General features: G+C 35.6%; 1 protein-coding gene across 1 annotated transcript in view; it reads left to right on the top strand.

Annotated features, from left to right (window-relative positions):
- The window catches only part of LOC150092515 (AP-2 complex subunit alpha-like), a 440587-nt gene that overhangs the window by 337196 nt on the left and 87383 nt on the right, over window positions 1-16008 (top strand). Inside the window, exon 17 of the mRNA XM_090414707.1 lies at window positions 14220-14321. Coding sequence (XP_090270833.1) covers window positions 14220-14321 — 102 coding nt within the window. The remainder of the gene's footprint in view (window positions 1-14219; window positions 14322-16008) is intronic.

Here is a 16008-nt window from a genome sequence, read left to right as displayed (position 1 = left end):
GAGCGGATAAGGGTAATGCCACAGTCGTTCTTAATACCAGTGAATATAAGCGTAAAATGAACATTATCCTCTGCGATCACGCTACCTACATCCCGCTAGAACACGACCCCACAAAAACACAAGTTAAGAAACTTAAAATTTTACTCAAAAAAGTATCTTCCTGGCCCCCAGATGTCACGAAAAAACTTAAACCTTTCCGTTCCCGTCCCCCCCGAATATACGGTTTACCAAAAATCCACAAACCCAATTCCCCACTCAGGCCTATAGTAGATGCTACCAATGCACCTTGCTATAGACTATCTAAACAGCTGGCCAACTCTCTGATCCCCCTCACCGGAAGGTCCCCTTCCTATATAAAAAACTCGACCCACTTTAAACCCCTCACAGAAAATTTAACCTTGAAGAAGACAGACATATTGGTAAGCTTTGATATCTCATCTTTGTTTACCAATATTCCCTTAATTGACATCTTATCTCTCTTAGAAAAGGTTTTTTCCCTCTGACATCTTAGATCTCTTTTCCTTTGCCATTAACTCTGGATATTTCTCGTGGAACAACAAAATCTACAAGCAGATAGAGGGAACTGCCATGGGTTCCCCCCTCTCACCCCCCCTTGCCAATTTCTATATGGAAGATTTCGAAAAACGAGCCATAGACTCAGCCCCACTCAAACCTTCTATCTGGCTAAGATATGTAGATGACGTGTTCTCTATTTGGCCTCATGGCCCAGACACGTTAGACTCCTTCCTCAGTCATCTCAATAGTCTACATCCAAGAATCCAGTTCACTATGGAAAAGGAAAAGAACAGTTGTTTGCCCTTCCTAGACACCTTAGTCACACGCCTGCCTAATGATACACTTACCTTCACCGTATACAGAAAACCCACACACACAGGCAGATACATTCACAAACTCTCCCACCACCAACCCTCTCAACAATATGGCATTATTAAAACTCTTACCAAGAGAGCCCACAATCTTTGTTCCAGTGGAACCGCCCTCACTAATGAGCTTAACCACATACACAGCACTTTCCTTTCCAATGGCTACAGCGATCACAGTATCAAAAAAATAATCAACTCCTCCCCCATTCCCCTTCCTTCTCGTCAACAAGATTTTAAAAATGCTATCACCATACCCTACATCCGTGGCACATCTGAAAAAATAGCCAAGATACTAAAACAATACAATCTACACACAGCATATAAGCCCCACCGCAAACTGGCTACCCTTATCCGTTCTACGAAAGATCAGCTCCCTCCTCTCTCTCTGCCTGGAGTTTACAAAGTACCCTGTTCCTATAAGCTGGCGTACTTTGGACAGACAGGCAGATCAGCATCCATCCGTCTAGAGGAACACAAGTCTTACATCTTCAAACACAACTATGGCCATTCAGGCTTGGCTGACCATGTTTTGGACACCACCCACAGAGTATCATGGAAGAAAACCACCATGCTCCACCACAGCAAATTCAAGAAAGAGAGACTTTTCTTAGAAGCAGCAGCAGCTCTCAAAAACCAGCCAAATCTCAATAAATATGGGTGCATTAAGCTTCCGAAGATTTGGGAAACACTCATCACCAGAGTTCCCACCTTACATTCCAGGCCACCTACGACTGCCCTTAGAGGGCGCTCTACCTAGATAGGACTTTAGTGTCACCCACGTGGTTGGGCTTAGTATTGTTTGTTATTTGTGCATATGTTACATTAATTTTTTTGTAATCCCCGTAGATGTCCTAGTGACTAGGACGAAATATAGGAAGTATTAAAGTCTATTTTAATTATTTTTGAGTGTTGTTAAAAAATCCATTAAGCCTCCAACATGATGTGGAGTTAGTAGTTGAATTGGTGTATAATAGCATCTTGGTCAGAAGAAATTGGCTAGTTTTAAACATATTAAAAAATGGCGAAATCAAACGAAAACAAGACCTTCCAATCCTATTTAATCAGTTTCTTCAAAATGAATACTCAAAAAAAAAAGGTACTAAAGAAACTTTTATTTTCTGATGAAATCCCATGAGAACCCAGAAATTACTTACAAAGGCATGATATCTTTTCCATAAGTTGGCAATACATCAAGAAAAATAGCCAAAATGTTAAAAGCAGTTAACAAGAACAGCCTTCAAATCAGCCATCACCTTACAAAGCTTTCTATGCTCCCCTAAAGAATAAGTTCCTTTTTATAAGCATCCAGGTATATATATACAAGATTTTGTGTTCTTGTGGAAAGATGTATGTAGTCAGATTGGGAGAAGTTTTTAAATCCACAACAAAGAACATGTATGTGACATTGAAAATGGAAAAAAGCAGACTTGTAGCACACATCCTCAAAGAACATGACAGTAAATTGGCAAGCATCCTGCATGCCTTACTTAGAAGAGAATTACTTCAATAGACTGGTCATTCACTCAAAAGGTACACTATATAGAAATCAAGGAAATGATATTTCAGAACATCTGAAAGTCATTAATTAATATGTCAACATTAAAGATCCCTCCTATGCCAGCAATCAGAGTTGACACAACAATTTAGAGACTGCAAGCAACATGTCTAATGACACTTGTGATTAAAACTATCATCCCAGTCTTTTCATCTTATAGATATTAACTGCTGTTGGAAAACATTTATTTTATTTTTATTATTTTTAATTTAATTTTTTTTGTCAGTTTTTACTTATGTTAAGCAACCTCCTGTTGATGCTGTTAGCAATATAGACAGTTGATACAAGTAGAAGAAATAAATCTTCTTCTTATTGTGCTATCTTCTATCAAAAGTCAGCGACCATCTTGGTGAACAAACTGCGCTCTTGTGCTAATCTGAGCAGTTGTGCACTGCTCTTTCCTGTCCACATCTTGATGTTGTCAAACCATGATATTCTTTTTCTTCCTCTAGTTCCTTTGCCATCAATTCTTCCTACCAAAATAGTTTGTAGAAGTTGGTATTTGCTGTTTCTCATGATGTGGCCAAGATATGATGTTTTTCGTTTCTTGATTATTTGTACAAGATGTTTATCTTTGCCAATGGATTTTAAGACATCTTCATTGGTAATTTCTTCTGTCCATGATATCTTTAGCATTCTTCTGTATAGCCACATCTCAAAGGCTTCGATTTTCTTGATGGTTGTCGCCTTCAATGTCCATGTTTCAACTCCATAGAGCAGAATAGACCACACGTAGCATTTCAGCATTCGGCATCTGACTTCCATGTTTAGGTCTTGATTGCAGAATAGTGTTCTCATTTTAATGAAGGACTGCCATGCAACTTCAATCCTTGTCTTTATATTTATTTCTGGATCCCACCATTCGTTAAGCCAGCAACTAAGATATTTATATCTTGACACTTGATCGATATTTTTCCCATTGAGTGTCAGTTTCATTGATGAGGCTGGATGTTTGCTGATGATCATGTATTTTGTCTTGTTGATGTTTATATTTATTCCCATTCTTTGGCTTTCTATGTATACTCTGTCAATGAGTTTTTGGAGATCCATAATGTTATCCGCAATTAGCACAGTGTCATCTGCATATCGTAGGTTGTTAACAATCTTTCCATTTATTGTGATTCCCTCTAGATATTCTTCCAATGCTTTCTTAAAGATTACCTCTGCGTATATGTTGAACAGGAGTGGTGAGAGCACATATCCTTGTCTCACTCCTCTTTTGATGTTAATATCACTGGTGGTAATGTTGTCTAATTGAACGGTAGCTGACTGATTCCAATACAGATTTGTTATTAGTCTTGTGCCTTGTTCATCTAGCCTTGTTTGTTGAAGGACTTCTATTAAGTTAGTGTGTCTGACTTTGTCGAATGCTTTTTCAAAATCTATGAAACACATAAAGACAGATTTCTGTTTTTCTATGCATTTTTGTATCAATATTTGGGTACAGAAAAGGGCCTCTCTAGTACCAAAACCATTCCGAAAGCTGAATTGTGTTTCACTTAGAGTTTCTTCACTTTTTCTATAAATGCAATTCTTAATTACTTTCAAAAATATTTTTAATGTTTGTCTCATTAGACTAATAAGTCAGAAGTCACCACAGGAATTCGCTTTGGATTTCTTTGGGATAGTGATAAATGTAGATTTGAGCCAATCTGATGGAAATTCATCACTTTCATATATTTTATTAAATAGTTTTTCAAGAAGTTTGATGTTATCTGGTTCTATTAATTTTAAAAATTCTGTTTGCACACCATCTGGTCCACTGGCTTTTCCTGTTTTACTTACTCATATAGCATTCTCTATTTCGCATTTCATGATTGCTGGTCCTTGAATGTTATCTTTTATATTTATAGGCTTCTGTCCAGTATCATTGAAAAGTTCTGTTACATATTTTATCCAAATATGTGCTTTATTCTCTTCTTCTTCTAGAACTAGTTTTCCATTTTCGTCTCTTAGAGACACTATTTGCTTTTTCCTGAGTTTTCCGGAAATTTCGTTGATTTTCTTATACAAATTGAAATTATCATGTTTCTTCTGAAGCAGTTCAATTTCGGTACATAAATTTTTCATCCAATTTTCCTTGGCTTCTTTTATTTTTTTCTTGATGATATTATGTGTTTCTGTATATCTGGCTAGGTCTTTGTTTTTGTACATTCTTCTTGTATCAATAAGAGAATCTCTGTCATCCATTCCTGTTGTTTTATATTATTCACATAACCTACTTCTTCAATACTTGTTGTTACGATGGCATTCTTTAAGCTATTCCAAAGAGATTCCACTCTTTTATTTTCTTCTATGTTAATCTGTTGTAATCGCAGGTTAAGCTATGTCTTGGCACTTTTATTTATGTTCGGGTCTTTCAGTTTTTCTACATCAATTTTCTTTTTCTTCTTTTGTGATCTTTTAGCTGATTTTAATCTAAGACGTACTTCTACAACTATGGGATTGTGGTCTGATGAGATATCTGCTCCAGGATAAGTCTTTGGACTCTTTATACTACTGTGGAATCTTTTATTTATCAGTATGTAATCAATTTGATTTCTGACAATGTTATGTCAGTTATCTTGAGTCAATTTCCAAGTGTACAGTCTTCTGGGTGGAAGTTTAAACCAGGTATTTGCTATTGTTAGATCTTCTTCCTGACAGAACTGGACTAGGCGATCTCCTCTGTCATTTCTGGTGCCTAAGCCATGTTCTCCAACAATATCTCCATCACCCCCCCCCCCCTCTTCCCACTTTTGCATTGAAGTCACCCATAAAACTCTTCAACATCTTCACTTTTGTCAGCTGTGGGTGCATAAGCTTGGATGATATTTATGTTAACAGGGTTTCCCTTAAGTTGTAACAGCATTATCCTTTCAGAAAATGCAATTCAATTTATTACTGATTTATTGATTTCTTCATCTACTATTACAGCTACACCATGTCGATGTTTGTTCTCATCATTCCCAGAGTAATACGTTGTTGTATTATCTTGTTGACACTTTCCAGATCCTGGCCATCATGTCTCGCAAATTCCCAAAATCCGGATGCCCAGCCTCTTCATTTCTCTTCTGGCATTTCTTAATTTTCCAGCTTCATACAGAGTTCTGACATTCCAAGTTGCGATTTTAAAAGTGGACACCATTTTGAGCCCGGAGATTCTTCGCACCCCTGTCCCATTTAAGGGATGCTGGGAACTTGGGGCCAATTGTAAGGATTTGCTCGCCATGGTGGTTGTTCTGGAGATAAGGTAGAGCAGTAGTTTCTCCGTTTGCTTTCTGCTCTGCACTATTACAGATGTACACAATATAATCATATTGCCATCTGCAAATCTCTGATCACAAGCTTTTCTGTCATCATTTGGCTTCAGCCTTGTGTCAGTACTGACAATGCTGCTTCCCAATGTCAGGGGCAGTGACCCCTTATTTAATGGCGGCACTACTCGCCATGTCACCAAGTTGTCATTGGGCTTTGTGAGGTTTTAAGTGAGACAGAGTTGCCACTTCTGCTCCCCACGCCCTGATAGCTCAGTCGCTGTTGGTCCACAGCTGCTTATTCGCCAGATCGCTTTGCTTATATCGCAGCTAGCCTCCATATCTGAAGGCTGTTCCCCGATCAGCCACCTGGGGACACACCCGGTAGTAGTCAGCTCTGCCCTGGGGAAATAAATCTAGCATTAAAAAAAAAAGAAAAGTTACAATCTGGTAGTTATTCAAGCAAATCTTGTACGTCATTTAAAAAATGCAAGAAATTGCCTAGTTTTTGGGTGCTGAGGAAGTTATTGATATGATTTATTTATGCCAGGAGAGTGTCTGGAGGTAAATGTAAGTCTAAATAGATAGATCTGATCCTGTTTGGTGATTTGTGTTACTGAGGGTAAGGATAAGTTGAGGTATCTTTTACGAAACAGAAAGCAAGTCTCTTGTTGGCACTGAAGGTGACCAAATTGTCCTCATCTCATTGAAGAATGGTATGTAGATCAGTGTGTAAGGTACTATTAATATCTTAGTCTAGAATGTTGGAATACTGCATGGTTGTTAAATGAGTGGAATGGATGAGTGGAGAGTACTGTCACCTGCAAATTGTGAATAGGATTATACCATCTTTGTTGATTATACATCATCAAGTTAATTTCTGATATGGAAAATGCCACCTCTATCCATAAGGATTTGGAAGAGTTGGCAAAATCCTCAAAATCTCTGAGTTGGGAGATGAACTCCATCTGGATGACATTCTCATTCAGACATCCTCCTAGAAACAATTGTAGCAACTCATTCATGCAGCATCATTTTGAAGAATATCAATCACAGTGCTCTTTGATTTTCATAACAAAGAAAATTTCTCCAAATTAAAAGATAAAGGAATGGCAGCATGAGAATTCTTATATGTAGGGATAGTATCCTAGTACCAATAGGAATATTATCCTTACATTTAACACTCCTAAATTCCCAACATATTGAAAGCAAGGTATCTCAATTGTCCTATTAGGATCTTTATCCTAAACTTTGCTGTTTCAGATGTCTGAAATACTGCCATGTTAAGACTGCGTGTCATGGTTCTGCTGCCTATGTGGCAGTAAAGAGCATGAGAATAATGTGCGGTCATTCATCCTGCTTTCTTGCATGCCAAAGGTGGAAGTATGAAAAGGAGATTCAAAATATGAAGGCCAAACAGAATATAATATATCAGGAGGTGAGGTAGAAGTACATACTTAGAGGAAAACATCTTATACTGAAGGTAATATTAAAGTGTCAAAAAGAATATAATATAACACATAATATATTTTTAAAAAAGCATATAACATATAAGGGAAATAAGAATTTAATATCAACTCATCTTACTCACTGTAACATAGCATTGCTTACAGAGAATGCAAAAGACTGTTTGATATTCTTCCTCATGTCTGTCACAGCTGAGTAAATGAGAAAAAGCACTATTAAAGTTCCAGGGACCCAGGTCTAGTTCTATAATTCAAAGTTAACTAATTTAAAAAAAAAAAAATTTTTTTTTAATTTTATAGGGAGCACTATATATAGGAATCGACAATAAATTCTTATTTCCTTTAATGTGTTAACTTTTTTTAAAAATATATTTCTGTGTCTACCACACATTTCTGTTCTACTGTATTGTAAATCATACTGCCCAATCATTCTTGGGCAGCATGATTTACTTGCAATCTCCCTAGAGTAAATTGGTGATGGTGGTGTATGGGGGGGGGGGAGGATATGGTCTTCCTCCTTGAAAATACAGCCAATACTGTCTTCCATAATATACCTACCTGCTCGGATTCTCGATAGATCTTACAATCTACTCCTCTGCATTTTTTTCAACTGCTCTTGTGGGATGTTGAAGAGAATGTATATGGAAGTGATAATTTTCCTGTTATTTTCACTATGTCCTTGCAAGAACCATGTTCTCCTACATGGAAAATGGACCAGGCTGACTGAAATATCCTCTCCCATCTTGCAAAATTTAATGTTGAAGCAGTCAAATGCATATCAATGAAGCATTGAAGTATTTAATAAATTGTATTGTCCAGCCAGCAACAGCTGCAATTCCACAAACATCATCTTAATTTCCATTGTATCCAAGCCTTGATGGAACCTTGAGCACCCAACAGCCAAAAGAAATCTAGAACAGAGGATGAGGTATATTTTAGAGATACCCTACTGCAATCAGATCTGATAGCTTTCAAATGTGCTTAGGCCAAAGACATCAGTCAAAAGCAGTCTTGGATCCAATTTACTTCATCTATTAATCAAATAAGTTTAAAAATTGTGTGGGATGAAAATGAAAGGTAGATATATAACACACCATTTGTTTACCTTGGATCTTAATGGATGTATTATTGTTTTAACCCAAAGCCATTGCTGAAATTTCAAGAGAAAATTTTGCTAGAATCTCAGCAGCAGCTTCATATCCTTTTGAGTTTTCAACATTGAATGAAAAACAGGAGAAACAGCAGCTAAACTTTTCTACAAATTGGCTAGAGCCATATAGTTAGCCATTCATTAAAGAGGAACTAAAAAGAACATGCACACCGGTGCAGTAAGGCCTGGTGACATCCATTACGAGATGAAAAATCATATTCACTGACCTTGTCTCGAACTCCTTCTCTTACTATACAACAGAATATTTAGAGGAAGAATTTCTGGATTCTTGGAATAAGTCAGTTGTCATTGATATCCCGAAACCAGGAAAAGATCTAAGAAAAGCAAACAGTTCTTGACCTATCACTGACCAGCTGTCTTTGTAGGAGATTGGAGAAAATGGTTAATGTTAGACCTCTGGTATTTAAAAAGCAACCATCTTCTCTTCAATATACAATATGGCTTTCGTAGACGTTGTTCAGCTTTGCAGTATTTGGTCCATTTAGAGACTTATATGAGAAACTCATTCCTCAAATAAGAACATCTGGTTTCAGTTCTTTGACATGGTAAAATCTTATGACACAACCTGGAGATATGTAATATTAAGACTTTCATAACCTAGGTCTAAGAGGATATTGTCTTGTATTTATTAAACTTTCTGCCTAGCTGAGTTTTCCAATCAAAGTGGGAAGTACACTATCTCGGTCATATCAAGAACAGGGTGTTCCCAAGGCTCTGTCTTAAGTGTGACACTTTTTGCTATCAGAGTTAACTCAATCACTGAACAGCTTCCTCCAACTGTAGGCAATGCTCTTTATGTTGGTGACTTCACAATTTACTGTCACTTTTGTAACATGAGGATAACTGAAAGGCATCTTCTGTAAGCAATTGATCATTCTCCACAGGCTCTTGGGCTCAGGTTTTTCAGCAGAAAAATGTTTGTGTAAACTTCTGCTGAAAACGTACTCCTCATCCAGATCCTGGGTGAAGGATGGGACAAAGTATATGGATATTTACTAGTGTCTTTTGCACATTGCCCACTCAATCTTTGTTTAAGCATATGAACTGGATCATGCAGATAGAAACACTCCTCTTAACTATATCCTAAAAAGTCTTTTTCCAGAGCATCCTATGTGGACTCGTATCTTTTCTCTACATTGGGTGGCTCAATATCACATGTCAGACTGTCATACATCCCTTTGGTATGCATGTTAGAGATTATGCAAGCTGTTTGCATGTTGACAATATATATACCTATACCAAACATAACAGCATTCCTCAATGACTTTTCACTCCATCCTGCAGCCTTTCACTATGCCAACTAGAGAAGTCTCACACCCCATCATTCATCTATGTGTGGTTATTTAATACATGCAGAACACTCTGATTTCCTCCCCATCTGTACTGATGGTTCAAGATCTAAGACCTCTGTTAGGCTGCTGTATTTCCTGACTTTATCACATCCAATCAGATCCCACTTGATTGCAGCAATTATACAGCAGAGATGCATGCAATTCAGCTTGCACTTGTGTACATAAAATAAAAATTGCTGCTAAAAGTATATGATTTATAAAGACTCATTGAGATCTATACAGATCATCTCATCTATGACTGGTAATTAGCTTATGGAATTAACAATGCATATAAAGGATATTAATTAAAGGCAACTTTAATGAATAACTTCAATATTTCGGCAACGTCATGTTGCCATCTTCAGGAACATAAAAATATGGTATGTGCATGCAGGCACTAACAAAAGCAAATGAGGAAGAAGGAAGAAACTAATTTTGTTCTTAAAGTCCTAATGATGCCCTCTGTCGGGCTAATTTGGTTGTCTTGGCCATTGGGCTGAAGTTCTCTTTGGCCAAACAGGCAGGACAGCAAATATCAGGATTTCAGAACACAAAGACTACATCTAGTTTCACCAGTACAGCCACTCTGGGCTGGCAGACCATGCCTTAGATACCCACCATAGAATTTGTTGGAAGAAAACCGAAATAATACACCGCAGCAAGTTTAAGCACGAAAGATTATTCAAGGAATCATCAGCAGCTCTAAAAAAGCGTTCCAAACCTCAACAAATTTGGGTGCATGAAACTATCCCAAATTTGGGAGACTTACTTTATGAGAACTTCAGCCCAACGGCCAAGACAACCAAATTAGCCTGTCAGAGGGCATCATTAGGACTTTAGGAACAATATTAGTTTCTTGCCTTCTTCCTCTGCTTGCACATACCATATTTTTATGTTCGAAGATGGCAACGTGACATTGCCGAAATATTGAAGTTATTCCTTAAAGTTGCCTTTAATTAATATCCTTTATATGCGTTGTTAATTCCGTAAGCTAATTACCAGTTATGTATGACCAACGTATAAGCCTTGCTACTAGAATTGCATCTCATCTATGTACAATCCACATCCAGTGCTTTGCAAGGTTCTTCAACTGTTGTACAAATTTGAAGATCTATAATTTTGATATCCAGCTGAGCTGAATTCCTAGCCACATGGAGTTGAGGGAAATGAGGCTGGTGCAGCAACTAGATCATTTGATAATTTTTCTACGTACTGTTTGTCAGTTCTGTGTGCAGACAGATTATAAGATCAAATCTAATAACATAGTGGCAGTCATCATGGCAGGAAGCACCTACAAATAAATTGCATGATATTAAACCTGAAATTAAGCACAGGCAGTCTATCTAACATAGAAAGAGAAGAAAGAAAGTTGTTCTTGATAGGCTCTGCATAAGTCAGTCATCTTACACATTTTTATTTCTCTGTATGTGTGAACAATGTAACATACATCTCACCATTAGTCATGTTGTGATGGAGCACTTCACTAGATAAGGGATGAATTTTTTTACAAATCTCAGCCATATATCTTTATACAGATTTTATCAGACTTAGAAAAATTTCATGAATTCTTAGCTTTTTAAGAATTTATACAGACATTTAATTATATTCTGTTTATATGTAAATACTGGTTTAACTTAATTTTTTAATGGTTGCTTTTTGTATATATATATATATATATATATATATATATATATATATATCATGATATTTATCTAATTTATCTCTGTTTATTATTACCTTGAGTACTGCTGTAACCTTTAGCTTGGTGCAGTATGACATTTACTGTCCTTGCCCCAGTAAATTCCTAACCAACCAAGCAACCACCAACCTTGAAAATACACCAAAAATGATTACATCTGCCCTGCTAGTTGAATAATAGTGGATCGTGTGCCCCACAGAATAAGAGAGAATTATTGCAGATTTCACCAAAAAATGAGTGATATATAACTCCTGTTGCAGAAACATAGCCAGTGTGCTTCTTTCTGCAAGAGAGATTTGAATCCTGGTGAGGGACTTATACTTCTATCTGCAAGGATAGGATTGGGGGGAGGAATGGACTCATACTTGGAGGAGTTGCCATTGTCATGAGCAGACATACCTCTCAATAGGATCTGTCTACCACTCAGTATGACCTTGATGACTTCATATTGCAGTTGATACACCTATACTTTTATGAGGTTTTGTATGCCAGTACTACTATGTAGGGTAGTACACACACTAATGTCAAAAGAGTTGTGGTGCTTATGCTTGACAACAATGAAATTTATATTAAGAAAGCTTTTGCTTTTGAAACTGAGTATTAAAAGTAATAAAGATCTTTTGTAAAATATAATCTTTATCCCTCAACATGATGATTAGCCTTGGTACTGAATTAAAAAGAAACTTTGTCAAAGAGAGTGTGTGTATATGTCTTAATGCTTTTGATCAAAAATTGCACTAGCCTAACAACTATTTTGAACTTTTGCATGTGATCATCAGAGATGATCACATGCAAAATACGTTATAATGCATCAATATACGTTAAAGATACCACGCTATTTTAAATATAAATCTGGTTTTAATTCATTTCCCAAGTAAGCAAACAGACAAGTAAGTCAAGTTTGCGCCTGCAGGTAGTGCAAGTCTGGGTGACCCCGCACGTAGTGCAGGTCTAGGCAACTTGTGGTAAACGTGAAATAAACTCTGATCACTATTCTTAATATGCAGGTGCAAACTTGACTCGACAAACTTGACAAAATCTTGCAGGTGCAAACTTGACTTGTCTGTTTTGCTACTTGGGAAAATGGATTAAAACCAGGTTTATATTTAAAATAGCGTGGTATCTTTAACGTATATTATAGGTAAAAAATAAAAAAAACTTTTTACATCTGTCTCTCATCCTGAGATTTTTATTTAATAAGGTCAAAGCACCTTATGGTAACTTGTTTCAGTAAAATACTTATAAGCTCTGTATTACTTAAATCTTAGTATTTCTAAGCCTGGCTCCCACTAACGAGACCTCAATAAAGGTCAAAACCGGTCTGGGTAGTGGCCCCTTGCCTTTAATACATAGCATCTTGCATCTCCTCCAGGAGATGTGCTTTGCATTAAGGGTAAATATTAAGAATAGTGATCAGAGCTTATTCCACCTTTACCATGAGTTGCCTAGACTTGCACTACGTGCAGGGTCACCCAGACTTGCACTATTGCAAGTGCAAACTTGACTGACTTGTTGTTTGCTTACTTGGGGAAAATGGATTAAAACCAGGTTTATATTTAAAATAGTGTGGTATATTTATACCCAAGGTAAAAAACTTTCTACATATGTATGTATGTATGAATGAAGATTGATTTACTTGGTTGTTGTACATTTTTATAAAAAGTTGTTTATTTTTTAATGTGCACCTGATAAAGGCTGATACAAGCTGAAACTAGTTGTGTAGTACTAATAAACTTTATTTTTTTTCCCTCCCTCTTTATCTCATTTTAATGGTGTTTAGCTGTCCTAAACCTAGTTATTCATGATATATATAATTTTGACTCATCTAATAACTAATTGAAATAATTTCACGAAACATTGCATTTTATCAGTGTTGAATAGGCAGCAGATGGGTACAGTGATCATCTGTGTATTTCGTAGGCAGGTGTTGTATTTAGAAATATTGATTATATAAATGTCTTTCTGTACAAAAGTTTTTAAATATTTTAAGTGATAAGGATGATTTCCCAGACTTTTGGATTACTTAAACCATCTTTTGCAATTCACATTTAGGTTGGTATTAAAGCATAATTACTTATTCATATTTAATGAAACATAATTCACTTTAAAACTACTTAAGCGTTTAGTTATATAATAATTAACTTAGACTTTAATGTATGATGTGACTTAATTTTATACCACCACAATGTGAGTTACTTGCTTAAACTTGTTCAAAACACTTGCATCCCTGTCAGAAGTTAGTACTAAATTCTTCATTTTATCAATATATGTAGATTATCTCTTATTATTTCTTTAAAATAGATGTAATAAATAGGGATAATCTAGCAAAAAATGGTGAAGATTTATAATTTCAACAAGCTTCTTTATAGAGAGTTGGTGCATGTAATACTAACTTCTGATAGGGATACAGATGCAGGTGTTTTGAACAGGTTTAAGCGATTCATTCAAACTTGGTTGGTCTAAATTAAGTTACTTCATAAATTCAAGTGTAAAGTAATAAATATTACACAGCTGAAGGCATTAATTTAGCTATTTCATGAACCTTAAATAGCTGTTAAACATGAATTGGTGATTTAAGGAAATTTTCTGAGGCTCTAATACCATCTTAATGTGGAGTTAATGAGTTATGCATTCTGAAAGACTAGGAAATCATCAAAGTTAATCATATAAAATACTTTATGTAATTGTTGTACAGACTCGTGCTATACATTCTGCACTAAGAAAATCGATGTTCCTTTTTTTGAATGTTTCTTGGAAGAGTTTCTTTACAGTTACTAGTAGTAGTAACTGATTCCAGATTGTGTAATGTTCAGAAATAAATTGTGTTCTTGAAAATGATTTTATAACAACTATTAATATAACTTTTGTTTCTTACAGATATTGAAGAGTGACAACAATATTCGTAGTGCTGATGCTGAACTGCAGCAAAGGACTGTTGAATATCTTCAACTAAGTAGCATTGCTACTGCTGATGTTTTAGTATGTTTGATTTGTTTTCCTAGTACAAATGTTGTTAGATTACTGCTTACTTAGTTAAAGATACTGTGTATAAAATTTGAGTTTTTTCCTTTGGTTTATTCGTTGACCATATATTAATAAAAGATATACATAAACTGTCAACAAGTTTCGCGAGCTATTCCATCTGGCTTCTTCAGGACAAGTATGACGGTACAATAACATTTACTAGTAAAAAAGAAGAATGGAGTAACACAGTCAAATAAATTAAATTAAAATTAAAACTTAGTTAAGTGGCTGCTTCAGGCCAAGTATGATCATACTTGTCCTGAAGCAGCCAGACAGAATAGCTGGTGAAACTTGTTGACAATTTATGTATCTTTTATTAACATATGGTTAACGAATAAACCAAAGGAAAAAAACCGAAGTTTTAATGTTAAGTGACCAAATACAAAACAATAATGATACTGTGTATAGTTTTAATAGTTAATTGGTAGAAATGCAGTTGTATACATACTGTATATATAATTATAGTTATATATGTTATATATATGCAGATAGCAGTGCATCTGCATTTGTCTTATAAAGTATTTTCATAACAAAAAGCTATTTGCTTGATAATGTGTGGTGTTTAAAAAGTATATCCTTGCTTTTGAGAGCAAGTTTTCATGAAGTAATTTCACAAATGTGCCATTCATTTGTTGAAAGCTTCACTATTAAGATATTTCAATTGACTTCTCAGTATGTGGTAATAATCATTAGATAGCTTAAGGATTCCACTAGAGAATTAACTCAAAGTATCGTCAAGGATTTAGCTCCTCACTGGTTTCAGTACTTTTAGAACTGAAACCAGTCTGCGTGGTATCTTTTAAATGTGCATGTAATGCAAGGTAAGCTATATGCACCCCCAGAGGGTTGTCTCCTACTACAGTACACAAGACTTGGAAGTTACATGATGTATAAACTTTGTTCACATAATTTGTTACCTTTTATTTTGGATTCCTTTGTAGATATGAAATAATTCTCTTATACTAATCCTGAAAATAATATTGACTAAAGAAAATTTTGATATTTTGATCTTAGTTATTATTAGTACACATAACTCAATTTCCAAAACTGTTAAAAAAAATCTTAGATTATTTGTATAATGCAGACTTTTAAATGATAAAGCAGTGTTGAGGTGAAAAGGGAACTAATTGTATTTAGGGATTTTATGCCAGCTTGATTATCCAAGTGGATAGCATTACTTGCTCTCCAATAACAGCAAAAAAAGAAAACAGTATGAGTTCAAATCCCTCTGTGGGTAGGGATGTTTATGAATGTCTTTAGGTGAAAAATAAAATTATTCATGTGAGATCACTGTCTTGCTTATTGGAAGCTTGAAGTGACTTCAAAAAATTCTGTGGTTAGTCTCTAGATCAGGGTTTCTGGATAATGTAGAAGAAAAATAAAATCCTCTGCCCACTTATAGGTTATAAAAAAATGGAAAAAATAGTGTAAGTGCATCGATGTTATGTCCATTAGCATGAGAAGGATAAAGGGTGATTTTAAGTCAGGAAAAGTTTTATTTCACTGAAGTGATGTTGAAAGAAAAATCTTATTTCACTTTCTCACTAAAAGAAAAATAAAACCATTACTCCATTCATATTCAACTTCTGGAGATGACCTCTTGTGTAAAATCCCTTTACCAACTTTGAACATCTGACATATC

Source organism: Typopeltis vanoorti, chromosome 25 (assembly GCF_054136105.1).
Source record: "Typopeltis vanoorti isolate ZY-2024b chromosome 25, IOZ_Tvanoo_1.0, whole genome shotgun sequence".
Classification (NCBI taxonomy): domain Eukaryota; kingdom Metazoa; phylum Arthropoda; class Arachnida; order Uropygi; family Thelyphonidae; genus Typopeltis; species Typopeltis vanoorti.
Note: the sequence above shows the minus strand (reverse complement) of the source record. Positions and strands in the feature narration are given on the sequence as shown.